This window comes from Aulonocara sp. 'chitande type north' Nkhata Bay, linkage group LG22, assembly GCF_057382095.1.
Source record: "Aulonocara sp. 'chitande type north' Nkhata Bay isolate Kocher_YH1m ecotype deep benthic linkage group LG22, A_spYH_male_GT1.1, whole genome shotgun sequence".
Taxonomy (NCBI): Eukaryota; Metazoa; Chordata; class Actinopteri; order Cichliformes; family Cichlidae; genus Aulonocara; species Aulonocara sp. 'chitande type north' Nkhata Bay.
Window position 1 is genome coordinate 11,066,101 of NC_141364.1, and position 27,015 is coordinate 11,093,115.

The following is a 27,015-nucleotide window of genomic DNA, read 5'->3' on the forward strand; positions in this document are numbered from 1 at the left end:
TACAAAAACATGGTAAGCCTTTTGTGGTGATGCCAACCCGAATACTCAACAGTGGAAATGTCTGAAAGGTTAAAAGTATTTTTAGATATAGAGAAGTTGTTGTTGTGGTTCATTATTAAATGAGAAAAGCTGGGTGAAATACTTTCTGTTGTCAGTTGTTTAAATGTAAAAAGTGGTAACTTTAATTTAAGCTTTTTTGGCTACTGTTACAAAAACTGGGAAAAAATTAAAGATTTAAGCAAACACTTTTAGGTTTGGTCCACTCGAGATGAAATTAGGCTGCACATCACACCCAGGATCTAAAATGAGTTTGACAGTCTTGCTTTCACTGTTTGGTCCAAAACCCCACAGCCAGACAGAGTCTCACTGTGACGTCTGTCAATTTACGACAGCCGGTCGGGTTTTTGGCGACTTCCTGTCTGTTGTCCGGTAATTTTAACCAACAACATGCTTTTTATAGAAGCGTCCATGTGTGACGATGAAGTTCAGATTCTTTTCATTCCTCTGTTTTAACGACACACACCAGCCAGAGTGTGAGACACCTCACCTACAGACAAACACCACATGTACACAAGGGTCAGTGTGATCAGAGCTGCTACGACTCATTCGAGATGCCGCCACTCTTAAACCTCCACCGTAAAGGCAGTCACCTCTGCTGCACACAGGACAGATCCTTCTCACAGCATGTTTTATGACAAACTGATAACCCGACTACCTCCTGTTGCTAAGCAACAGTGTTTTCCCTCCTCCTCTTCCTTCTCCAATGCGGCAAAGGGAGGCTGAGCTGCCGCCTGCTGATCGACCGTTCACCTCGAGGTACCTGCATCTGTAAACGTCACCATCCCGCCACCCTCTGCAAACTGGCCCAGAGACAGCAGCTCTGCTATCGTCCTTTCATGTGCCTGCAGTATTGGAGTGTCTGTATTAGTGATGATCAAGCACAAAATCTGAATCTGTATTGTGTTCGCGAGCGAGCCGATAACCGAGCTGGTGATTGCACCGTGGGTGATACGATCAATAATAACACGTCATGAGGCGTGACGAAATGAGATGAAGACAGTGTCGCTTAAGTGTGTGTATGTGGGAACTCGGAAGATTGATAAAAGAAGTCTGATAGAGCAATTTAGACATACTATTGTACTGCTGACAAAAAGACAACTGCTCAGTTTGTTACAAGCTGAAAAATATCTTAAAGCGACTACTTCTATTTATTATTATGATTAAATGTCTAATTGTCAGCATTTACCTGAAATTATTCAGTTCTTGTAAAATAACATTTCTTGTTATTATTAACTAACTCCTTAAATAATCGAAAGACAATTACAATTGGCCTGAAAATCCAGTTTTTAGAAGAATTTTTAGTGAAATATTTTTATATATTTGTTACGTGGCATGCTGAAATCATCTTATACTTTTCTACAACCTCAAACAAAAGTTTCAGATATTTGAAATATTATTTTAATGGAATGAAAAAATATTACCTACAGCAATGTTTCAAATTTAACAAATGGATAAAAGCAAAAAAAGAAAAATCCAAATCTGTTGTGCATTTTCATCAAATTCTGGTGGCAATTTGTTTCAATTTACTACTTTGTGTCTATGATTATTTTTTCCTTTTAAAGAGTGAAAAAAGTTTGCATTTTGATGCTGGAGGGGTTGGCGGCGGCGTGAATGTGGCTTGTTTATAGTAAAAGGTCTCTGAAATCTCAGCTGAGTACACATATAACGGATATAAGTCTAAGACAATATGCAAGAGCTTTATATAAATATATATATAGCAAACCTAGATCTGTCAAGTTGTGCGTGACAACAACAATGTAATTAACAGCAATGACAGAAATATTTGAGTAGCTTTTTCATGTTACTGATGAGCTACAGTGAAACTGTCATACTAACTCAGGTTGATGGCTATGCTTCCAAGTACTCCATTTTATCATTTTCCCTCTGAAGCAAAACCTTGTGTTAAGTACTAATAAAAACATGCCAGCATGCTAACACAGTAAACTAAGGGAATTTTATATATGCTAAAAGTCTGCGTGTTAGCATTGGGAGCATGTTAGCATGCTGATGTTGCTGTTTAGCTTGACTTATGTGCACAGTCCACACACGGTGTAGAAATAATCGTGCTAACGCCTATTTAAGTTATACCAACAATTCAGGAAATTAGAAAATCCACTTCTAAGCATAAACACGATCTTGGAGGAAAAACTTTCAACTTGTTGTTGAACCTTACAGAGCTAGCTCGCACAGTTTCATGATGAGTTTCTTATTTTAACTGTAGGGCTTGTTGCTTAATTTTATGCACTGTTTGAACAAGAGGAATGATGTAATATATACTTGAAAAGTATCTTTACATAAACCTAAAAGTAAGAAAATGTCTTATACTACAGTCAAAAAACTGTATCTGATATCTGCGTGCTGGTGTTGTAGCTGCATCGTTATAATAACGTCTGTCCAGAATCAAAATTGTAACAGATTAATCACATTGGTGATGTCATAGCTTTTCAATGTGGGGAAAAGGGAAAAATGCATTTGTCTATATAAAACTCTTCTAAAACAAACGTTCAGCTTGGTTTTAGTTCATTTTGGTCATTCAAAAATTTTGGCTAATGCTAAACTAAATGCTCAGACATCATCAGTGGTCATGGCAATGTTGATCCTGGATCAATATTATTATGATGATAAAAGAATAACACCAACACAGGGATATCAGATTGTGCAGGGAAAATAATGGCCGGAGACTGTGGCATGACCAAAACTATTAACCCTGTGAGCTTGTTGCCTTTGAAACATTTGCTTTAGTCTTGCAGTCAGATGCCATCATTAAAGTGGCTTTTGGTGCGATAAAACAAATAAAACAGCGTCCGTCTGATATTAGTCTCCTACCAGCTTGTGATTGAATAGAGTCAAGCTAGCAGTTATGTGCAATCTATTTGTAACAATTCAGTGATTATGAACAAATCTGTTGCCATTAGCTGCAAAGCTGTTGCTGTCAGCATACACAGAAATTCAAAGTATCTACTTATGGTGAGAGTCCAGCCATAACCTTACAGGCTTGAAACAGAAGTTCCTCTACAAATAGTTGTTGCTGCTGGATGGCGATTTAAATGACATGGGTGCACAGCAACCTTGCTTGTTTACACTCATATAATCAGAATACAACCAGTTGAGTAACGCCCTCTATTTCAAAGAGATGCATCCCAGCTAATTAGCACTCATCAGCACAGATTGATTGCAATGTTTTGGCAATCTGTCTGTGTTTATTACTGTCAAACCCTTGAGATCAAAACTACTTGCAGATTCCCTGGACCACTACTGATGTTTCTTAGTCGCGATGAAGTTTCTGTCCTTTTTTACTCTAGTGTGACTGAGCCATTACATCGATAAACATGTAAAACCAAAGGAAACAATCCAATATTGTATAGTTTAAGGCAGCATAAAAATATATATTTGCATTTAGTTGCTAAACTTGATTCACTTGCAACAATCACACTATACCTTCCACCTATACCATCACCATCACCACCACCACCAGCACAGCCAACCACCAACAGTACAGTGGAGGGGACAACCAAAAAGGAGGTGACAAGATGTGAACTTATAAGCCTATGAAACACCAAAATATACCACAAAATATGGCTCAGTGATGTCAAGGTGAAAGGGAGGCTGATCAAAAATGCAGAGGAGACTCAAATCAATGACAAGCCACCAACTGAAATTAAAGAAAAAAGTAAAAAAAAACAAAAACACGATGCACACGAGACCGAGAGCGTGATTAAGAGGAGGGAGTAGGTGGTAAATGACCAGTCACCAAGCACAGGCAGGCAGGCAGGCCACCAGAGACGACAGTTATAATAAAACAAAACCAGATTAGGGTAAGAGGAGAAGGGGAAGGTGGAAAAGGAGGGGGATGAACTGGAAGGGAAAGGGAGAGGGAAGAGGAAGCCTGGTGGACACTGACGTCGGGTCGTCCTTACTTCTGTTGGGGGAGTTCCAGAGCGTGGCAGAGGACTTGGACAGCCTGTTGTTAATGACAGGGTCCACCTGTCTCGGCAAGTTGACCGTGGAGGCCGAGCATCTGCCTGCACCGGAGAGAACGCAACAGACAACAACTGTTCACAAGGCGGCCGGGGTGCAGGCGGCGGCCCCAGCTGAGGGCTGACAAGAGACGGGGCTGCTTTGGTTGGAACATGCAGCTGTGAACAGGGACTCACCGTTTTCTGAGATTAGACTCACTATCATCTAATCTGGAGTCAGATTTGGAGGGAAATGGGGAGGAAATTTGGGGGAAAGCGTGGGAGGGGGGGGTGTAGTTAGAAGTCACATTTCAGAGTAAATACCTCGAGCTTTCTTCCTGCTACCAAAACTAAAATATCACTCACGTTTCCACACACAATCAGGGCCTTTCACACTTTGGAGGAGAGGTAACTGTGCTGCCCTCAGCACCACCCCGTCACACAGCATTAACAGAAGTTTGAAAACGGGGAAATAAGTTCACAGCTCCCTGAAAAAACACACTTCACACTTCTGATCTAATGAAACGTGAGCGTGACGGCTACCTTCAAGCTCGTCCTTCTGAGTTTAAATGAACAACTGTGACGCTCAGGACTGATTTTTGCCCAAACAACAGTGAGGAATTACGAGTGGTATAATCATAAATTACTGAGTAGGTCATCTGCCTCTGGTACCCCACCCTTGTGACAGCAAACCCTTCATGAGCTATTTCCTTGAGTTGCATCAGCTGAAGCAGTGAGTCACAAGTCTGTGCAGCACAAAGACTTGAGTTAACAGAGAGAAAATCATACATATGTGCTTGTATTACTATTATTATTATCATTATAATTATAGTTTAGGTTCATCTGAAACTCACTCTCTCTGCGGGAGGTCTGGTTTAGTCCGCCTGCCCAGGACCACCTCTGCTGGCGGATCTCGGCCCAAGTCTTCTTGGTCGATCTCTTGATAGCTGCCTCATATCTCTCCTACATGAAGAAACACACAGTCAGTGTTAAACTATGACATCTTTATAGTAAATATGCACTGGAAATGACAGCTTAACAGCTTAATTATTAGAATAGAATAGAATAGAATAGAATAGAATAGAATAGAATAGACCTTTATTATGCCACAGATGAGAAATTTGGGTTTTACACAGCTCTTATAGCAAGGGGAATATAAAATATAAAAGGAAGACACAAGGTGGTCCTATATACATAAGCAACCTAAGTTCGTATATACAGGTAACAATGTACAGAAATATGTATAGAAATATTGTACGGAGACATGTATAAAATGTGCAGTGAACAAACAAGCTGATGTGTTCGATAACCAAAAGGATGTTTAACTGTGTTATAGAGTCTGACAGCTGCTGGTAAGAATTAATAGGTAATTACTAGCCCAGCATAAGTACAACTTGAGAAAAGTGCAAAGGAAACTGGAAGTGGATAAGGTTCTCCTTCAAAGTAAAAGCTGTGCCTCACCCCTGTGGCCAACATGTTTTAAACTTTTACTTTGAAGGCAAACGGTCTCCATTTCCAGTTTGTATCACACTTTTCAGTTCAGCAAGTCCATGAGTTCAATTCAAGCTATGATTGCAGCAAAATGCTAACAACCAAGCTAATCACAATGTTTTTTGCCAACAATCTTCCACTAGCAGCAGGCGGGTACAATGGGGTTACTGACTGGTCTGTATGTCTGTGAGGCTGGGGTCTTATTCACTTGATCCTCCTATATTGTCACCATGATTGTCACATGTCCAAAAGAGTGGACAAGTTAATGTCACGTGGCTATTGGTCACTTGTCTGTATACTATACTAATGCTGCACAGTCTTTTAAAACATGCCCAAAGGTTAAAACTACGAGCTAATCACTGTTTCTTTCTACTCTTGGCCCGATGTGACGTCAGTTAGAGTAGATATCTTTAATATGATAATCTCTTGCACTTTGAGTGTGAGCCCAGAAGCCCCACCCACCTGATGTTAAAACCTTCCATTTGGCAGCAGCAGCCAATCAAAATAAACCTGGTTTAAAGGCAGGGGAAATATAGCTTAAACTGCTTGTTTTAGACAGTGAATGTAATTGGGAGTTACAACTAGGGCCAGTGTAAAGTAAATAAGGATCATTTTGAATTTTGAGTCACACAAAGCCACTCTGAAAGTAATAAGGAGCTTTAAATGAGTGTAGTAGGATCCCCTAACAGGGATTTTCAGGTAGAATGAAAGAGGCTAAATCACAGCAGCAGTGTGTAAACCTGTAAAAAGTGAATCTCTTCATTTATTTTAATCTATTCAAAATGACAGCATGCAAAAGCATGGTAAATGAGGTCACAAAAGTATAATGAGATGCAGCCAACATATGCAAGGAAGACAGGAGGCTTAGATGTCACGTAGGGTTCCTTAGTGCACTTGTATAATTGCAATGTGAAGCCAAACCTAACTGGATCGAGTGCAAAAAGGCCCTGAAGCTCATTAGTTACATAATGGGAATATTTTTATGATGTCAGCAATTAATTTGTCCACCCAACACTTATGTGCAGCTTGTTTGCTGAATGCTTGGCATCCTCTCTGTGATGGCAACACGACTAGTTACTGCTGTATGATGCTGTTATCCAACAAAGCAGTTTTTCCACAGTCAGATAGTAAAATTTATCAATCTGAAGTCCCAGGGGAAATCACCGAATACTAAAAACTGTGTACAGCAGAGTGTTTTAGTTACATAAACACTCCCTTACCCTACTTAGCGCTCAATTTAAGCAGAGCAGAAATGTATTCTGTGACTGGACATAAATATTATTTTTGAGTATTGGTTGCTTCTTCCAACAGCTGAGTGATAATCATCAAAATCAACCTATAAAATAACATGAAAGGGTTCAAATATGCAGTGTTTGTTACAGAGTCTAGTTTTGGACGATTCAGATGTCAACTTTAAGAACCAAACAGATAAATGGGAAGCTTGACTTTTTCACCTTGTTCTTTTCTAGCTTCTGTCTCTGTTTCTCCTCCAGCAGCGCTCGACGTTTCTCCGCCTTCAGCCGCTGCTCTTCCAGCTTCCTCCTGCGCTCCTCCAGCTGATTCTCCCTCAGACGCCGGGCCTTCTCCTCCTTCTGCAGCCACTGAGCCTTCTTTGCAGCTGCAGGGTCACCACAGAAAGAAAGAGAATTGTTTACAAAAAACAATATCAGTTTGAAACAGTTTATTTAGGTCTCACGTGTTAGCTGCTTTTGCAATGCTGTGAATTACTGCTATATAAACAAATGACTCCCTTTTCCTTATTTGGCACCTTAAAGGGGAGCTACTATGACCTTTTATGGCTTAATCTTTTTTACTCTTGGACTCAAGTAGTTCTGCATTAATTACAGTTTAAAAATAGTCAAAATGTATAATTTTTTGAGTCTTGGTTCAAACCCTCTGTTCATAATCTGTCTGAAACAAACTGCGCTAGCTCCTCGAGTTTTAAGCCAGCTTTCTTCTGATTGGCTGCCCCTCATAAGCTGACGTTTTGGACAGTATGTGGGTGGGGCTAAAGAAAAAGTGCTCTCACTGACATCAAACACAGCCAAGACTAGAAAAACTGTCTTAAGCTTGAGCTTTGGGCTCCTTCTACATATGCTGACCTCATTATTTGAATCTTCGGCCATGATTAATATGAGCATCCAACACTCCATCAGTATAACTTTATATGACAGAAAATAAGGAAAAGCATAAGAAGTCCACTTTAAAAAGGTGCTTTGTGGGTTTACAGTGATTTTAACTCTTTCAGAACATTTATGGATAATGCATTTTACCATTGATTATCGTATGTTTGTTATTTGGTGGGTTAGAATGCTAATTTTTACTGCTTTGTGCTTAACATGAAATAGAGCTAAGACTGATTAATTCTACAGGCGTCTGAAGCTGTGAGGGTGCCAGATAAAAAGCTTGATAAAGTTATTAAAGTTCATCCTGAGGAATAGCTCATCCTTCGGGAGCCACAGATTTCTGTATACAAACTCTGTGGAGATGTTTTACCAGTAACCTGAAAGATTTGTCTGCGTTTGGTGCAAGAGGGAGAAGAGGGGAATCACCACAATTATAAAAGGTATTCTCTGGGAGATAATATCATGGCAATCCATCCATCTGTTGTCATAATATTTCAGTCTGGACCAAAATCCCTGGAGCTGTGCCTCATGCCTGGCTAAAGCATAAGCATTAGACGCCAGCGTATCATTAATATATTATTTCAAATGTTATTTTGGAAAAGAAAATGTAATTTATGCCTGTTATTGAAAGTCAGTTCTTTATTTGTAATAGCATATAATCAGCTAAAGATCTTTAAAGGCCTCTAACAGCAGCACCCAAACAAAACGGGTAAAACAGACGGAAGACACTGTGTTCATTACACTTTAATCCTGATAACAGTAAATAAGCTGAAGTTCCCTGCTGTCTTTTACAGCACCCTCCAGCATATGCCAGTTTTTCTGTGCACACACACACTGCTGTGGCTCATTTCTCCGGGTAACGATCAGACTGCAATCAATCGTTTCTCAATTTAAGAGCCTTCATCTTACGCAGCATTTACTCGTCTTCAATCAGCTTCCATATCATACTTTATATGAAAAGAATGAAAAAAAGATGGACGGGTAAGTATGGGTGAAGATGCGGGAGGGTTACAGGCTGGATCCAGCTGAAGGAACGGCATGAAATGTCTTTGTTTATGAGTTAACCAGCAACAGGAAAACTGCACTAAGCTATGCAAGGATGCAGCAATGGTCTGACACAAATACGTGTTTTATATTTAGTTCGGTTTTCTGCGGCTCATCTTCGCTAATGAGCCAACGACACGCACACGTCTGCACTTCATCAACAGCGAGAAAGACGTCTTCACTCCTCCTTAAATCCCATTCCTGAAAAAATCTAATTATCCATAGCAGGACTGAAAAATATGTGTCAGGTTAACGCTTCGGAACTTGCTTTCCCATGCTCATCTCTGCACGAAATATCTAGAGCACAGTTGCAGTTACATAACAAGCTGTCATATATAAGGCATCACCTGCATACTGTGTGCAACAAACTGCAGGCTCTACACTGAAGAAAGGCTTAACACTGCCACATAATTACGCGCAGGGGCAGACGGCTGAAAACGAAACTTAGCTCCGAGTATCTGAACCTGGGATATTCTCGATAAAAAGGCAGCGACGTTTAACTTTTAACTGCTGCAGCATGACCACATAACTGATACTAATGGAAGCAGTAATTAAATCTAATCTGTCTGCGAGGCCTGGTCTCAGTTTATGGTAATGACTGCTCATTTTTTACGCCGACTGCCTTGGGCTCTATGGGACGTCTCTGCTGGGAAACGCCCACTAAGCTCTGGTCCGATTGGCCGCCTGCGCTTCGGAGACGTCCTCAGCTTCTCATGTGTTTGGACCAGCCTCTGTGTTTTTATAAGGAGAAGTTTCATTCTGCAGCCACAAAGTAAAACTCTAATTATAGGTGTGGAGCATGCACGCTGGGTGGGAATGCAAAACACAAAAGCCAAAATAGATTCAAACATGATAGGAGCAGATACATTTAAACCAAAAATGAGGCTGCAGACCGATCACGGAGTTCAAAAGTTTCCACCGAGTGGCGACAGATAACCAAAGCGATCGGTGATGGGGGGGAGAAGAACGGGCACGGCAGAAAGGAAAAAGGATCCACATAATGATGCTGATTACTCCCACATGGCATGACTGCTGCGAAAGCTTTTAGTGAAGCCCCTTACCTTGCAGCTGAGTTTGCTGTTCTGAGCGCCATGCAGGAAGAAACAATAAGAGACGTCAATAACCGTCAGTCACTTCAGAGCAGAGTGACAGATTCACAAAGAGGGATACAAAAGATAAAAGATGTCGACACATTAAGTTGGTTACAAGAAATCCCTGCTTCATGCATCCAGTAGCAGTGGTTTCTGGAGCTGACAGCTGAGTCCATCGTGTTTTATATCCGCTTTCTCTTTTCTTACCGATGTATCTGGCTCTTTCCTCCCTCCGCTCCTTTGCAAGCTTCTGTCTTTGCTCCGAGCTCACTGAGTCTGTAAGGGAGAAAAGAATTACTTCACAAACACATGCATATTTTCACATCAAGTTGTATTTATCATCTCATCTTCACTAAACTTATAAACAATAAGCTAAAAGATTGCAGAGTTATTGATCATTTTCTGGTATGTGAGAAGTAGACTCAAGACTTAAGAGAGCAGGAAAACATTTCTGGTTTCCTACATACTAAAAATTGTAGTATTACTATGATTTTGTGTGTATAATACTACAGTACTATATATACATCAGCTTCAGAGGCAGAGCTATAGTGAAAAAAGCTGATTACTGCTACGGAGTCTCAGCTTTGAAATGGCTAAAATCTGAATCCCAGAAAACAGCATTTGGCCTACTGTGTGAAGAAAGTCATGAGTTATTAACCCCAAGCAGACCCACACTAAATGGCACAATTCTTGCAACTCATGGACTTTATTTGAGTATATGAGAAACCTGTTTTCTAAAAAGCCATCCTGAGAGTCGTAATGATGATTGTGATATAAAAAACGCAACTTATTTTTAAAACAACACCAAAAGAAACATGTATTTACTTATTTTAATGCGCTTTCTCTTACTATGTTACAGATTTATAAGATAAAGAAATAGTTTGGATGTCACGCTTCCTCCACTCGATGTTCAGCACTGGAGTCCCTCAGGATTTTGTGCTCAGGCTACTCCTGTTCACGCAGTACACCCAAGACATGTAGAAAAATTAACCAATCAATTGATCAATTAATCAAGCAGTGGCCCAGTTTCAAATGATAGGAGCTGATACTGAGAGTGAATCAACAATCCTCTGGTGTGGAGAGCAGAGAACAACCTACGGTAAAGCTTAATTTAGACTTTCTGTCCAAACTTATGACAGAACTGGAAACCCCTCTTGACCTTACACCACAACCTTCCACGCTATTAAAGTCGTGCAGACCTGACATGTGGTTACATTTCTCAGGAGGTGCAGGTCAGGTTAAGTGGAAGGTTACAGTGTTGCCCTTAGTTACAATATAGATTTAAAGCTGAAGCATAATTCAGGCCTTACTGTCAAAGAAGGAAAGAGCTTGATTGTTGTTGTGTCATACTTCTCCACTATGAAAATCTATGAAAATCTGAAATTTATTCTAGAAAGCATTGTAACCAGAAAAATAGAAAGTCAAACCAAAACAAGTCTCATCACTCATCTTGAAAAGCATTTAGGAAGCTTTTATGAAGCATTATCTCATTTAACTTTAATTTCATTGATCACTCAGACATAATCACTCCTGTTGAACTGCTGAACCAGTCAAATCTGACAGAAATTAGGTTTTAAAAATCTTATTTTTCCCTAAAAGTTACGCATTTCCCTCCAAGTTTGCTGTTTCAGAACAGATTTAAGCTCAGGATGCTTTGACTGCCGCAGCTCCTCTTTTTATAGCATCTCTATAAAAGAATATGCCCAGAATATCCCGGACACAGATCTACTGAGGGTCAGTGAAATAGATGAGATAAGGTTTCTGTACAGAGCCCAAAAACAATAACTGCCCCAGATACAGCGTCTTCAACCTGCTGCAGTATGCCAAGTGATCCATGACTATCCCCTGCAGTAACACCAGATTTAAGAGCAGTTTCTCTCAATCTTGTGCTGTATAATGATTTTTAGAATGAATTCTGAACAATGTTGGGAATATTTAACATCTAAAAAGGAGGTGATTCAATTTCAAGGTCAACATTTAAACTCCCGTGTGTGATTTGCTGTTCAGACACGCTCATCTGAAGCAGTAATTAGCCTGAATCTTGATACACTTTGGTGTAACGTGAGGATTTGCGTAGCTCTCTCTGACTCCGAGAGGCCGTGACTGAAGAGCTGCTGGAAAAAAAACGGGACTCCTGGGGTGCTCGCCGATCCCGTCTCCTTTTGTGGTTCTTCTCTGTGCTATGCAATATGTATGCTACGTCTTCTAAACCAATCACAGAGGACCTAGCACCACTTCAGCCCATCTCCATGGCAACCCCCCCCCAACACTACCTTGCAGAGAGCATCCTACATAGCTGTATGCAGGCGTAATAAGAACAGAGAAGAGCGAATCTCCAGAGTGAGCCTGCAGGTCTCGTATCGCCGAGACGTCACTTAATGCATCGCCACCTCCACCCCATACTGTACTCCACATCCCCACAACAAATAACAACTCGGCTTTCATCCACGACCAGCTGTCCTGTGGGAATGGCTCACTAACAGAGTGAAACTTCCATTACAATAGAAAGCATGTGAATGTCCACACATGAGAAAAACGGATAGCATGAATAGTCCACTCTCTGCAGTGAATGATGAACACGAAGAGCCGGTCTCGATCAGAAAACAAATGAACCCCACAGCCGACGCAGAGAGAAAATGCTGACTCCTGTTTTAACAACTAATAAAAGCCTCACAGCAGGCGAAGAAAAGGGTTCAGTTCTGCTAATGCTGAAGCTCTAACTCATTTTTATTTGTCATTTTAACACTATATTAAAGCAGTTCTGACCTCGCACTTAAATGGCACTGCCTGAAATTGGGGTTCGACTGTAATAATAAGCACCCCAAATGCAGCCTGTTTTTCCACAGATCAATGACATTCACCTTGAAACTGTGTAAGGAGCATGTGCAAGTGTGCTTTGAGGGGTAAAGGTGGATCTGCAGAGGCTTCATAGCGAGTATAAACTGTACTAAATGGTCATAATGTCCTATTTGCTTGATGCTGTGTCCTGAAAGCCTGTGAGCTGAGTTTCTCCCACAGACTGTGGATTCTCCTGAATTCACCAGCAATCAGAAGCAGAGTATTACTGTGACTGTTTATATGCAGCTGGAGTGGTACAGCTTATTTTTTATACCGAGACAGAAGGAAACACGGAAAGGGCTGGAGAAAAGAGCGTTAATCCCAGATCTTGGTTGTACTTTGTAAAGAAGCACAATAGTTCTCGCATTAACTGTTCAACGTGTGTGGGATGGGCTAAAAATACTCCAGCAACGATCTTCATGTGAAAAACAGAAGGCGCAAAACCATCTGACTCTCAGTGGGCTGCAAAGCGAGACACATTATCTCGTCGTACATTACTCACCATGCGACATGAACAGGGTCAGATGTGTCAGGCAGGGTTGGCAGGTCCACTGCATGGACAGACTGCATGAGACTTTCATTTTAAAGTCTAAATTGTAGATATTCATGCATCTCCAATAATATATGTCTCATATATTTAAAATGAAAGAATTTATTTACATCCAAGTCCTACAAAACTGACTCTACATGAACACATAAACACTCTGAAATGTCCTCTGTTGCTCTTTTGATATCGCCTCTAAGTACTGGGCTATTTTTGATTGCCCCTTAGCACACAATTGTGTGCACATGCACACAATTTCTTGAAAAGGCAAATATATTTTTCACAAATCAAATTAGCAGGAAGCTGTCTGCTTCAATGGTGGTTGCGGTACTTCAAATACTGCGTGGTTTTGCAGTAAACAGAAGTCAACACTTCTTACTTTGTAATATTCTGACATATAGATTAACTGTGAGTGAGGGATCTGGTTAGAGCAGATTAAAGACCAGATAACGTGCGATCTCAGTCCATTGGACATTTCTGTTCTCACCATCTTTCAGGTAAGTTCTTGAAAAATTAAGAGCCAAAGTGCACGTGGGACAACAGCTTTACAGACCTGGCAGCCTTTGATTTATGCCACAAGCAGCTAATGCAGCAGACTACAGAGGTCTCCCTTCTTTGTGTCTGTACAACACCAGCTTCAGAGGCAGACTTCATGCAGCTCCCTCAGGAGACACAAAACGCTTTAAACAACTTTTTTTCACATGAGCAGCAGCGCTCTCAGAAGACCCGAAAACCGCCTTTGATGTGTAAAATCACTGGAATTCCCCTTTATGTCTAAAACAAACAAGCAACGATACGTCCACAGAGGCAGGAGCTCAGGAGACTCTGACTTTAAGGAAGCTGAAGGACAAACTCTGCAGCCTCCCCATTTGCAGTGACAATTTTTCCTTAAATTTTTCCTTAACCACCTCTCATCATTTATGAAGTCACAGTTAATCAAGAGAAAAACTTTCAGTCTGATCCAACTTTGGAACAAATACAAAAAGGCTTTTGTTACCTTGTTTGTTGGACTCTGTCTAGAACTATTGTTTAGCTGTTTACACACCAAAAACAATTGTTTCTGTGGTTTTTGGTGTTTCACCTCAGTTGACTCCTTTGAAGGAAGTGGGTAGTCAGCAGTGGTGATCCCATCACCCCCACAGATATGCTTTTACCACTTCCTCTCTTCTTTTTAAAGATAATTCACAGTTTAAGTGTTATCCATGTACTGTGAAGGGAGAATTACAGCCTGCTCTTCTATATTTGTTAGTTGTGAGGGCTCATACCACTCTGAAGTAACTTAAAGACATCATCTGTACATCATTGGTTTTAGGCTAAAAAGCACTCACTGGAAACCACTGGACCCGCTCACAACAGGCTCATAAGTCGCTATCATCTCTTGTCGTCTTTGTCTTTGGCTAAATAAAGACCAAGAACACAAGCACTAGAACAATAAACCATCATAACAGGTTTTCAAAACTATGCAAACTAGACAGGAACCATAAACTAAACTCGAGATACTAAAATAATAAAGAAAACATGACCCAAAACACAGGTCACAAAACAAACTCATTAGCAGAAAACCCAAAAGTAAGTAAAACTTAAAAAAAAAACCAGTAATACAAGAAATCAGACTCACTGTTATAATAATGAAGAGATTAAAATAAAAAGAGGCAAAACTTGCTAAATACTTCCTAAAGACTGCAGCTCAAATAGTCAAATAGCACGAGTAATAGTAGCCAAGCTTACCAGGATGAAAATGAAATCAAAAGAAGAAACAAAACCTCAATCTAGATATAATCAAACCCCTACAAAAATCTTAAGAAGAACTCAAATACTCCAAAACCACTAAAACCAGGGCCTGTAACACTAGAAGGTCGTCTTGTATAAAATAAATTTTTCTGTACACAGTCCACAAAACCGCCACCTTGCTGTACATCATTCCCGTCTCTCTTTGACCTTTCCATTTACATCTTCAGTGTAGAGACATAAAAGTCCCCTCAGTTGCTAAACTGAGACTGACTCTCTGTCCTCGCTGCCACAAACAAGGCTCCAGACAGCTCAGTCTACCTTTCTTGGGCTGAGGGCTGCTGCTGCTTGAGCCAGGCGTGGATGGCCGAGCGTCTGTCTTGGAGGAGGCATCTGTCTTAACGGGGGTCTCTGTTTTGGAGCTGGAGTCTGTTTTGGGAGAAAGGTCTGAGACGGCTGAGTCCTCTGGAGTCAGGAGGTCTTTCCCCAAAGATTTGTCCCCATTCTGGATGGACTGGGAGTCTGTCTGCAGGGGCAGAGCTGCAACACACAAAGGAGAAAAACAACATAAAGTTGTGATGCTTATTAGCGTGTAATTATCCCAAAAACCTCTGCACATGATTCTCCTCATGCTGTCACTGCTGCTTTTTGTCAAATACGTGATATCCTGCTGTCATGTCAGTCATCATTACTGTGCAATCTCCGAGGTGAGACTTCCAGTAAAAGCTTTCCATCTAGCTCCTGAGAACCCGTGAAGCCCTCGACAGCTTCATTAACGCAACACTTCAGCTTCATTAGAAAAAATCCTGCATTTAGTCCCCGATGGCTTCAGTGCAAAAGAGGTAAAAAGTCTCCTGTCAACACTAATAAACACAGGAGCAGCAGGTGAGCCACAGCGTGGAGATTAAAGCTTTTAAAGACACCACCACACACATTAATAATGAGGCTTGGAGGCTAAGACAGAGAGGAAAACATTAGAGATGGTTGTGTAAGTCTGCTTCAACTTGCTTCCCTAAAATAAAGAAAATGTTTGCACAGTTATAATCACGGGAGTAATTAATACTAAATCAGGCTGAACATCCCCACGGAGCCACAGAAAACGATGATCTCACTCCGGTTTGGGGCTCGGCAAGTTTCTCGACTTCATCTGAGACTCTAATACTTCTAACTATACACTTTCAGGGCTTACACAGAAACATGTTACTGTTCAAAGAGTTTGTGCGATAATTTAGGTGCATTTTATTTCCCTGCTTTTCACAACAGTAAGCAGTAAAAGTCCTTGGATTTACGTAGCAGTATCTCTTGCAAGGATACTTCACCATGCAGACCACCGACCTTCAGATGATCCGCTCTACCCCCGAACCACAGCTGCTCTGGGTTTTGTTTCACTGAAATTAAATGTTACTTGCATTTAGACTGGAAACCTAGGAAACCAGGTGGAAACACATCCTTTGTCACGGGACCGAGTGGTCTGTACTGAACTGAACTGAGCGCAGAAACCCAGAGAAACCCAGAGGAGAGAGAGCAGATAGTTTAACAATATTTTATTAGGCTACGTTTCTAGGCTTAAGCGCTAGAAACATAGCAACGACAAAAAACAATAAGACGTAGAGTCTGACGTGGCGTGGCCTGGGAAACGTGGCTAGGGCGAGGGAACGGGGCCTGAGATGCAGAGTGGAGCTGAGCAGGCAACGGTCACATTGCAGTAGGGGACACAGAGTGTTGAGAGGGGAGTGACGTGAATCCAGGGAGCTGAGTGGCGTGGCAAGGCTGACCTGAGATCCGGGTTCTTCAGATGGAGTGTGATTGCAGGAGGGCAGGCAGTTGAGGCACAGAGTGGTTTTTAAAACGATTGCTTTTGTATCCTGAGTCCGGAGGTAGCGCGTGAGCCAAGATGAATCCAGCAAATAGGTTGATGACGAACTGGCGGTGAATGCGCAGCAACATGTGGCTTAAATCCCCCTGGCTTGATTGACTGCCATTGGCTCCAGGTGTGTAGGAGCTGGAGGAGGTGGCCCTGCCCAGGGGCGGATCCCAGGTAGGTTCAGGAGCCTTATGGAAATTCCAGCCAACCACCGCAGACCATAACATCCTTGTCTCTCTACTAATAGGAAGGTTTGATCCCTGGCTGCATCATTCTACAACACACTGAAACCTGAGTTGCTCTTCATCAGAGTGTGACTGTAAGACTGAAAGCACTTAGACATAGAAAAACTGTTTGTATGAATGTGTGTGAATGTGTAAATAAGGCATGTTGTATATGTTGTATATCGAGCAGAGCAGAAAAGCGGTATAATAACCAGCCCATTTGCTATTTCTGCTGCTAGTATCAGAATTAGTAGTTGTGAGCCATTAACTGCTCTGTCCTCTCCCTCTGTAGTTTTGTCCTGTTTGATGTTCGTCATCTCTCTAGGCTTTTCTTTTGTCTCTTCACCAGTCCGAGCTCATGGTTTCCCCTCCCTGCGCCTGGTTCTGCCGATCTCTTCCTGTAAGAACGGAGTTTTTCTTCCCCACTGTCACCAAGTGACTTCTTATAGCAGAGCACTAAATCTTTGGGTTTCAATCTTAATTGCAAGATCCATACCTGACAATGTAAAGTGTCACCTCGTTGGGAATGCAGATAACATGAAAAGGATTTAAAGTATCCTTCGGATGACTCTGTGATGGACTGAGAGAGGTATTTTGTTTAGTTGTTTTCTCATCAATCCCATGTAGAAGCAGCACAAGATCCTCACAGACCGTTCAACACCAACATCTCTCAAACTCCACGTCACACTTTGTAGTGTAGCCTGTTAAATGTCTGCAAAGTCAGACGCCTCAGTGATTATACAGCTGTTTTCACTGGCTTTACAGGCTCTGCTGTACTCCCCGTTCCTCCCTCTCTGGATAGACACCTCCGTAAAATCAATAATTTAAACAAAACAAACAGAAATATTTCTAGTTACAACCCAACCAAACAGTGTTTTATGTTGTTTCTAAAAATGACTAATATTCTCAGTCAGGTCATGAAGATCATAACTGACCCATCATCCTGTTGAAATCCCTGCTCTGACTGTCCACACTGGGCGGCTTGCTGATGCTGTCGCTGTGATCTGCTCAGTAGCTGCTTGTCCCTCCTTCCCTGTGTGTCACGCTGGAGGAATCGGTGACACTGTGCACAGAGCGGCAGTGACGCATGGCGGTGCAGGAAGAAGGTACATTTTGTGCTCTTCTACAAGGACATGTGGAGATTGAGAAGAAAGATTTATAGAGAAAGGAGAGCTGGAGGACAATGGGAAACAGTGCAGTGGGCTGTTTTTGTCACAATGGAGGTGGACTTGAGGAGGAGAGGAATAATGAGACAGGAGCTGAGACAGAGTGAAGCAGGAAGATGAGAGGCTGGAGGCTTGAGGGCAGCTCTCCACTCAAGTCAGCCAACAATGGGCAGATGGAGCATGACGCTCTCATCAGGCCGGTCCAAACGCTCACCGAACCACATAAATCACAGATTAACACTGGGCTCGTCTCCAGCTATCCCCACAGTATTCAACAAAGGCCTTAATGCACAGTACAGCACAGAATACTAATGGGGGAATAATGGGATGTGAATTAAGCCCCCTGTGTGTTTAGATAAGGAAGCAACTGTAAGAAAAAGGATGCAGGATCATGTTGAAACAGGGCAGCAATGCTACTACTCGATGTTGAAAAAAAGGATTAGGATTTGGCAAAAAGAGGATTGCAGTGCTCCTCCTTCCACGAGGAGATTATAAGTGTGGCTGACTTGAACTGAAAGAGTTTAACAGCCTTATATAGCTAAAAAAGAAGCCAGGATTCCTGGAATTTAAAATATTGATGGGAAAAACACCAAACTGCAGGTGCTAGGAGCTTCAAAAGATACTGCATATATAACTGTATACATTAACGGCACTGTAAGTCTAGGGTCATTCACAGTTTCTGCAGACAGCTGGGGACTCATTTCAGTAGATGCTTCTGCAAATATTACAACTGGAATATACGTCAAGATAGAGCTGGGCGATAGAACGATAACGATATGTATCGCGATATAACTTTTACTCGATAGAGAAATTAAGCTATCGTGATAGACCTCGCCGCTCTTGTCCTCTTAAAATAAAATAAAAAAAAGGTCAGCCAATCCAAATTAAGTAGCGCAGAGCCGAACCAATCACAGCCGCAGCGTCATGTCGCGTGGCTTGTGTACAGCACAAGTGCCAAGCCGCACGTGTGTTTGTTTGGGAAGCAGCCAGCGGGTAATGGAGCCAGCGCGTAATGGAGGAAATGAGTGTGCCGACTAGAAAAATCAACCGAGCGTGACCGAAGAGAAAACAGATGATGGTTCCAATGCCGGAGAGATTGTCGAACGGAAGAGCCAAAGAAGTTCCGTAGTGTGAAGGTATTTCGGCTATTTCAAGTCTGACAAAAAACAGAGTAGCGTGCACTGTAAATTGTGCCGAAAGCAAGTCTGGAAATACAATAAACTGGTGCATGCGTCACACTGTGCGCCACATTATTGTTTCGGTGAAATGAATTTCTACAATACTGTTAATTCTACTCTCTGCAGTGTTTAAATGCTTACATATACACACAGTTACTGTCCCTCCACACACACGACTCTGTTCTGCTTCTATGCCGCAGCTTTGTTTACTTTTTCCCACCGAGGCTTCTAGACTTCTGATTGGCCAACATTTCTGCACGGTTAGGAATCTAGCACCACCTGCTGCTTTGGCATGTTCATAGCAGCGTTTTTCTTCATTTCTGCCTTTATGTGTGGACGGGATTATTTTTTAAAACGAAAACGGAAAATCTCCGTTTTCAAAAATACCCGTGTACGTGTGGACGTAGCCTCAGTCTCTGACTGGAAGCGCTGATTCGTCATTCGGCTTTTGTCAGACTAAAGTAACTGTTAAAACTGTTTGAAAAGCTAAGCTATACAACAAGGAGAGATTGAGAATTTCCTTTTAGTTCTCAGTTTATTTGATATTGACAAAAGTTAGTCAGTTTTGTCTGTTCTTCTGTAAAACAAACTAAGATTTATTTTTAGAATTAATATTTTGTTTCTAAGTGGAATTGACAATTTAGTCTGTTTCGTTTGTTCTGTTTTGAAACTTAAACGCTTTAGCGGCTGCCTTTTGTGTAGTTTGCAATATTTGCCTTTATTTATCTGAAAAAGTCTCATGTTCCTTAAGTACATCTACCCTGTTGAACTTATTATGGGAAATAAATATTTAAATAAAAACAAGCTGCTGATTATTTCACATTTTACTTGTGAGCAACGGCACATTTAAATCTTACAAATATAGTTATTTGGCTTATATCGTGATAGATATCGTTATCGCCTGAAATGAAAAAAACATATCGTGATATGAAAAAAATCTCATATCGCCCAGCTCTACGTCAAGCCCAGTAAGACACAACTTTTACTCTTGAGGTGAATGTTCTCTTCTTCTGCTTTGCATCACAGATTTTCAAGTTTTGCCAGAACTCAGGGAAGCAAATGGCAAGTTTTTGCAGAAGTCAGCATTTTCTACGTAAACTACAGACATCTCTTAGTCACCAAAGTAATCACAAGAAGACTTTTACCTCCGGCAACCACTCAAACACTCAGTACTGACAACCGGTCGGTGTGACTGAGGCCTAAGACACTTAAAGGTCTCAGGTAAAACAACCCTACTGCTTCCTCACTCTATGACTCCAAGTAAACACATTCCTGGTAAATCTATTTTTTCAACTGCTAGTCTTAAGTCTTATTTAATACAGTTAGATGTTACCTTTGTAAGCTACTGCTGTATCAGTGTGACCTAACGTGGTTATTGGAGAGGATTGTAAAAAGGAGAATGGTTTACTTTCTGTTATAAGCTTTTCTTTATGATCAGAATTTATTCCATCTGTCCCAGTAACTTGTAAAGTCTAGGGAAGCTGAATGATTATTTTATTTAGGCTCATTCATGTGTGCCAACAGGAAGTCACCATCTCTTTTTTTTTTTTTTTTTTTTTTTTTTTTTTTGGAAGAAAAAAAAAAAAGAAAAAAAAAGGAAGTCACCATCTCTACTATGAAGCAAACTAACAAGGAGCAATGCTCTGTGGACCTATAACTGCAGAAGTGAGTTGGACGTGCAGGTAGGTCGTGAAAAACTGCTAATTCAAAATCGCTTTTCATCAATAAATCCATAAAAATCAACGAACACCTCCTGACTGAAGAAGAAGCGCTGACTCAAAGAAAAAGGCAAAAGAGAGCGCCAATGTGAAAGGATGTGTGAAAAACAGCACAGAGATACAAAGATAGGGCGACCGTGGCTCAGGGGGTTGGGAAGCGTATCTGTAACCGGAAGGTCGCCGGTTCGATCCCCGGGCTCTCTGTCCTGGTCGTTGTGTCCTTGAGCAAGACACTTTACCCTACCGCCTACTGGTGTTGGCCAGAGGGGCCGATGGCGCGATATGGCAGCCTCGCTTCTGTCAGTCTGCCCCAGGGCAGCTGTGGCTACAACCGTAGCTTGCCTCCACCAGTGTGTGAATGTGAGAGTGAATGAATAGTGGTATTGTAAAGCACTTTGGGTGCCTTGAAAAGCGCTATATAAATCCAATCCATTATTATTATATGAAACATGGAGGCGTCTGCAAGGGCCACTTGCAAACTTGGGCTGACTAAATGTGTGTTATTCGGACACATTACTCAAATAGCACAGAACACATAGTAGATTAGTCTGATATCTTTATTTAAAGTATTGTGTACTGCTACTGGTGCAGGGTTACCAAGGGATTACCCCAACCATGAATCCTTTTCATTGCCTGGTTACCTAAAAAGTCTATAAAGGATCTAAACTAAATCCAGCCATGCAGGGCAGCACTAAAAACAGCTGAGTGCTTCACTTACATGTCAATTTTTCTAATCTCATGATCAAATGCCTGTTTCTCTTTCTTTTAGGGCTCTTACACACAGTTCCAGGAAAACTCAGATAAAGTATTTTCCAGTTTTTTCTGGAGGAAAATCTAGTCTTAAATAAATTTTACTGCATCTGTAGATTATCACAGAGTGCCACGGCGAGAAGCTACACAGCAAAAATGGCAAAACAAAGAGCAGCTATGGCAGAGGACTGGCTTCTGCTGCAGATCTGACTGAGAGTACTCATTACTTTAAGTGCAGCATGGGTGTGGCTGTTTCTATATATCTCTGACAGCAGTGAAAGGAGAGGAGCTGGATTTTGCTTTCTGATGGGACTACCATCTGAAATCTCAGGGAAGAATTAACTCTAGAACTTTTTTATACCTCTTTTGTAATAAATCCTGCAAAACTAGACAATGTTTATTAGTGTTAAGGTTTGTGTAGCTGCCACCAGCTAAATCTGTACAAGACTTTAATCAGTGGACAAAAGAGAGTAGAGATGACTCACTTGTCATTATTAAATGATTTGAGCTTCAACAAAGTGTCTGAAAAGGCTTTGTGCTCTGCAGAATCACCATTTATCAAATGCAAGCTAATGTGTCCACCGTGTGACAGCTGGGACAGGCTCCAGCTCCTCCCATGACCCTTAATTGGATAAACGGTAAATAAAATGGAGCTGTCTGCCCACACCGGGGTGAAGGAAAGATACAGTAAATGTCAGGTAGTCAGCAATGGTAGCAGATTGGTGGAAATCATATTTCTTTATGCTTTCTAATGATCTCTTCATCCCTCATCCTAATCATCAACCATACGTGTGCTTAAAGGTTTGAGAATGAAAATGCTTCTAAATGTTTCAGAAGTTGCCTAAAAATCATAACATTTTATTGTTTTCTTCATTATTACATTTTACTGCAATAGCTGCCTGAACATCCTTAGTGTGGCTAAAACTACGGCCCGAGGTGCTCCCCTAACTCTTGTAGTTAAATTATATGTTTCAGTGGGACAGCTATGTGTCCTAATGCTAGTTTATGGGGGTCTGTGCACATGAAAATGACTTCTTCTTCTTATACCACATTGAAATTTCAACTTGTTTGGACCCGCCATGTGCCACCTCACTGAAAAATTCCAGGAAACACGCCTGGTGCAGGATGATTATCCTTCAAATGTAAATAAGAGAAAGATGAAATCCATGCATATGGACACTTATGTTTCTAATTTGTAGGATTTTTAAGGTTTTTAAACATTTGCTACATTTAATAGTGATTGCAGGTGAAATTCAGAAATAAAACTTCCGGGCTTTACACAGATAGGTTCATTGGGGTTTTCATGTGGTTATATAAACCTTTACATCCTTGTCACTCAGCAGGGATCGTTGGTTTCAGTTCATCATACTGAGGTTAGATTTACCCACTTTTCATGTCACTTTAGAATTAATTTTTTAGAGAGCAGAGAGCTGGGTGGTGTCCATGGATAGCATCAAATTGCTGTGGATTGATATCTTGCTCTCCTGGCACACGAGCCATGCTCTTTCCGCCTCTCTCACCTGAAGAAACAGCTGCCGTGCAGCCCATGCTGGCTGGTAGAAACCACGTGATCATCGATCATGTGACCAGCTCCATTTAACACAGAAACACAAATTCAACATGATGTTCACCCGCCGCTACCCCCTCGGCTCGTCGTTCCTCCGCCGCCGTCTCAGGTTTCTGTGCCACTGTGACAGACTCTGGGTTTATAAATAGCAATAAGCACCATATTGAGAGTGTCGCCCATAAAAGGGGCTGGCTTCTCTCACAGTGACCACAGACTGGCATGTCAGATTTACTGCAGAGACACAACAGGAAACTGTTTGTGTGTGGGACATGCTGGCTGGTAAAACCCAAACGGAATAAACAGAATAAAACAAGGAAGACGGAAATGAGTGCTGGTAACCTGACAAACAGGGAGCCGAATTTAATTTCAGCTGAAATTTACCAGTAATACTGCGGCGGCCAGCATCTCTGGCAATGTCCCCCATAGACACCTGCTTATACCAGCAGAGAAGTGTGTACAGGGGGGAGAATAAGGAAACCCCAATGAAATACACCAATGACCCCCAGTGCCAACTGGCTACAGAGTACTGGGAATTTTGGTAACCATGTTTATTTTATTTTAGAAATGTCCTTTAAATTGGGTCCCAGGTGGCCTGTACACAAAAACGAATTACAGTACAAGAAATTAAAAGCGGCATTAAACAGGTAAATAAAGAGATTTTTAATGTCTGTTAGCATTCAGTCTGCCATCACCAACATAGCATGGACACTTGCTTTAATAAACTTTGGAGATTTTACCTTTTTTTTCATAACAAAGACAAACAATAAAATGGCCAAATCAAGAAAGATGGTCTCTGTGTGCATTTTAAGACTTACTGGGTAATTGAGATTAACCAAAGGGGCTTAAGATGTGTAACATATTCTGTGTTCAATATCCCCACACTGGAGAGCCCTAGCTGGAAAAATGTCCAAAAGGTGGAAAAAAAAGTCTTCGGGTGAAAGCCATTAGCTCACACTGCAGGACTGCCTGCCTCCAGCAGGGAAACAAAACAATGCATTTGGCTGAAAATCTGAGCAGCACCTACTTATTTACCTGAGGCTGCTGGCAAACTGGGCAAGCAAAAACAAAGCACTGCAGACAGATGCATTGATGTTGGGTGAACCTGTTTGCTTTAGGTGCTGCTGTTCAGCTGCACATTCTGAAGCGTTGGTAATAAAGTCCTGGTAATAACCAGTTTCTCACTTGTAAATACCATTCACACAGCAAATGCTTCCAATTTTGTGCTTAACACGACTGCAGCGCAAATACAGATGCCTCAAGTCAGCCAAAGACCAACGATAAGGTTAGTTAATGACCTAAAGCCACACATGTGGTAGACATTAAAATAGTTTGCACAGCCAAAATTCATTCTAGAGCACATGATGTGGTATAAAGATAGAGTTTTCTGTAATAATTAAGGTTCTAAGGGCAGCACGGTGGCACGGTGGTTAGCACTGTTGCCGCACAGCAAGAAGGTCCTGAGTTCAATTCCACCATCAGGCCGGGGTCTTTCTGTGTGGAGTTTGCATGTTCTCCCCGTGTTTGCGTGGGTTCTCTCCGGGTACTCCGGCTTCCTCCCACCGTCCAAAGACATGCAAGACTTGTGGGGATAGGTTAATTGGATAATCCAAATTGCCACTAGGAGTGAGTGTGAATGGTTGTCTGTCCTTGTGTGTTAGCCCTGCGACAGACTGGCGACCTGTCCAGGGTGTACCCTGCCTCTCGCCCTATGACAGCTGGGATAGGCTCCAGCGCCCCCCGCGACCCTGAAAAGGATAAGCGGAAGCGAATGGATGGATGGAATTTTCATTATTCATTGATGCATGTGTATATTCTGGCAAAACCTTTATTATATAATAGCAGAATCATTTACTGTACATAAAGCATTTGAAATTTCTTTTAAAAGTTAAAGCCCTGCGTTGTGTGAAGCAGGTCAACTCTGTTGTTAGTTACGTGAACTAAAGAGCCAGTATGTGAACACACACATATGCGTGTGTGTTTGTGTCTTAGTGATGAGTGGGACATGTCAGATCTGGGTCAGCCCGATCTCAGGAATCTCTGGCATTCACATTTGCGTTGCATGTATCCAAACAGCAGATGCGCGTCTTCTGCATGTGTCTCCATGGCCTGCGTGTGCCAAGGGCTCGCAGGGACCTGGATAAAATTATCTGCAAAGCCCACGAGGGATTCGATTAAATATTCCCTGTGTATTCAAAGAAACAATGATAATATCGCACTGCATTTACCTCCATGACAAGACTGACTGACTCTAGGAATTTTCAATATTTCACCCAAAAACAGAGAACACGAGTCCTTGACGGATGCCTCCACCTCTTCTTCCTTTGTGGAAGGAAAAAACGGAAATACTCTTGAAAAACAAGGGTCTGTGCCCCCAGGGAAAGCAGAGGAAACACATTCCAAACATATCACCACTCTGAGCGTTAGGAGAGCTTCTTCTCAACGACTGCACTAAACTAAAAAATTCACTTCCCTAGATTCATCTCATGACAACCAACAACACGACCAAGTGAGGTGAAAGGTCACTGGACCTAAAATCAAATATTCGTGGCACAAAAAAAGCAGTACCACTGGCTCTGACAGCACAGGAAAACTTGAGGCCTCACAAACAAATACTGCACGAACCTTTGAACCCGTCAGGTTATCCCGTCGACGCCGTGAGAGGTCAGAGGACCGACAGCTGTGCTTGTAATCAGTTCAAAGTTGCAGCAACAAGCGACAACAAAATGCAGCGCTATGAATCACTGTCACACGTGGATAAACGCCACTTCCCCCCCTCCCCTGATCAAAGAGGAGAAACCTCTAACTTAAAGCAAGGCTTCAATTACAGACTGCAATTACAAACACAAGGAGCTCTTGTGTTTTGGGGTTTGGTAAAGGTGACGCTATTCTTTGAATGGTTTAACCTTCTTTAACCTATTAAAACAGTAATTCACCCAAACTGAAATCCATTATTTTGCTTTTTCACAAACATATTTACAAAAAGTTAAACCTGTTTTCATACTAGTTATGCAGAATATATTCAATATCACCAGATACCCCACATCATGATATTATTGCAATTTTTAAGATTTTTGCAAGAGTATTGCCGTAATGTATATTTTGATTTATCGCCTTTTCATGTCATTTATAAGATCGCCAAATTATGTCCCCAAAGTTAAACTGCCAAATTGTCAATATCGTTTTTTTACAGATAGAAGAAATGTATCTCAGTTATTTCTTTACTGCAAAATGAATTTGTTACTAAAACCTGCCAAATGTTGACGGGGACGGAGTCAGTCAGCAGCTGAATGGGGTCCAGTTAGCAATTACATGCAATCTGTTTCTGATAATACAGCAGTTATCTGTGCCAAAATGCCAAAAATCGCACATCTGTTCACATTTCTGTGTGTCCAGTGTTCAGCTAACATTATCTCTGGATGGTGGTGCATGAGATAACCCCTAAGGATCGTAGTACTACTAGAGTATTTTAATTTATTGAACAAAATATCAGCATTTGGTGTCTCTGTATCGACACGATATCACCACACAATCCTATCACGTAGCGATTTTTTCCCTGACCCCTGACATCGAATATCTAGAAAGTTAGCTTAGCAAAACTTGTCTCAGTATGATGGTAAAACAGAACATGCAGACAGACAGACAGACAGAGGACCTCTTACAAACCAAGACA

At 41.5% G+C, this 27,015-nt stretch overlaps 1 protein-coding gene across 14 annotated transcripts in view; it reads right to left on the reverse strand.

The window, feature by feature from the left end:
- The window catches only part of map7d1b (MAP7 domain containing 1b), a 54,255-nt gene that overhangs the window by 14,501 nt on the left and 12,739 nt on the right, over positions 1–27,015 (reverse strand). For 6 of the 14 annotated variants that reach the window (XM_086279317.1, XM_086279313.1, XM_086279312.1 and 3 more), the window contains exons 2-7: positions 15,200–15,418; positions 9,976–10,044; positions 9,739–9,759; positions 6,962–7,125; positions 4,871–4,979; positions 3,978–4,082 (exon numbers count right to left, since the gene is read on the reverse strand). In XM_086279317.1, coding sequence (XP_086135443.1) covers positions 3,978–4,082; positions 4,871–4,979; positions 6,962–7,125; positions 9,739–9,759; positions 9,976–10,044; positions 15,200–15,418 — 687 coding nt within the window. Of the gene's footprint in view, positions 1–3,977; positions 4,083–4,870; positions 4,980–6,961; positions 7,126–9,738; positions 9,760–9,975; positions 10,045–15,199; positions 15,419–17,901; positions 18,086–27,015 lie in introns of those variants that run through there. The other 8 variants (XM_086279323.1, XM_086279320.1, XM_086279321.1 and 5 more) reach the window with 4 other exon arrangements.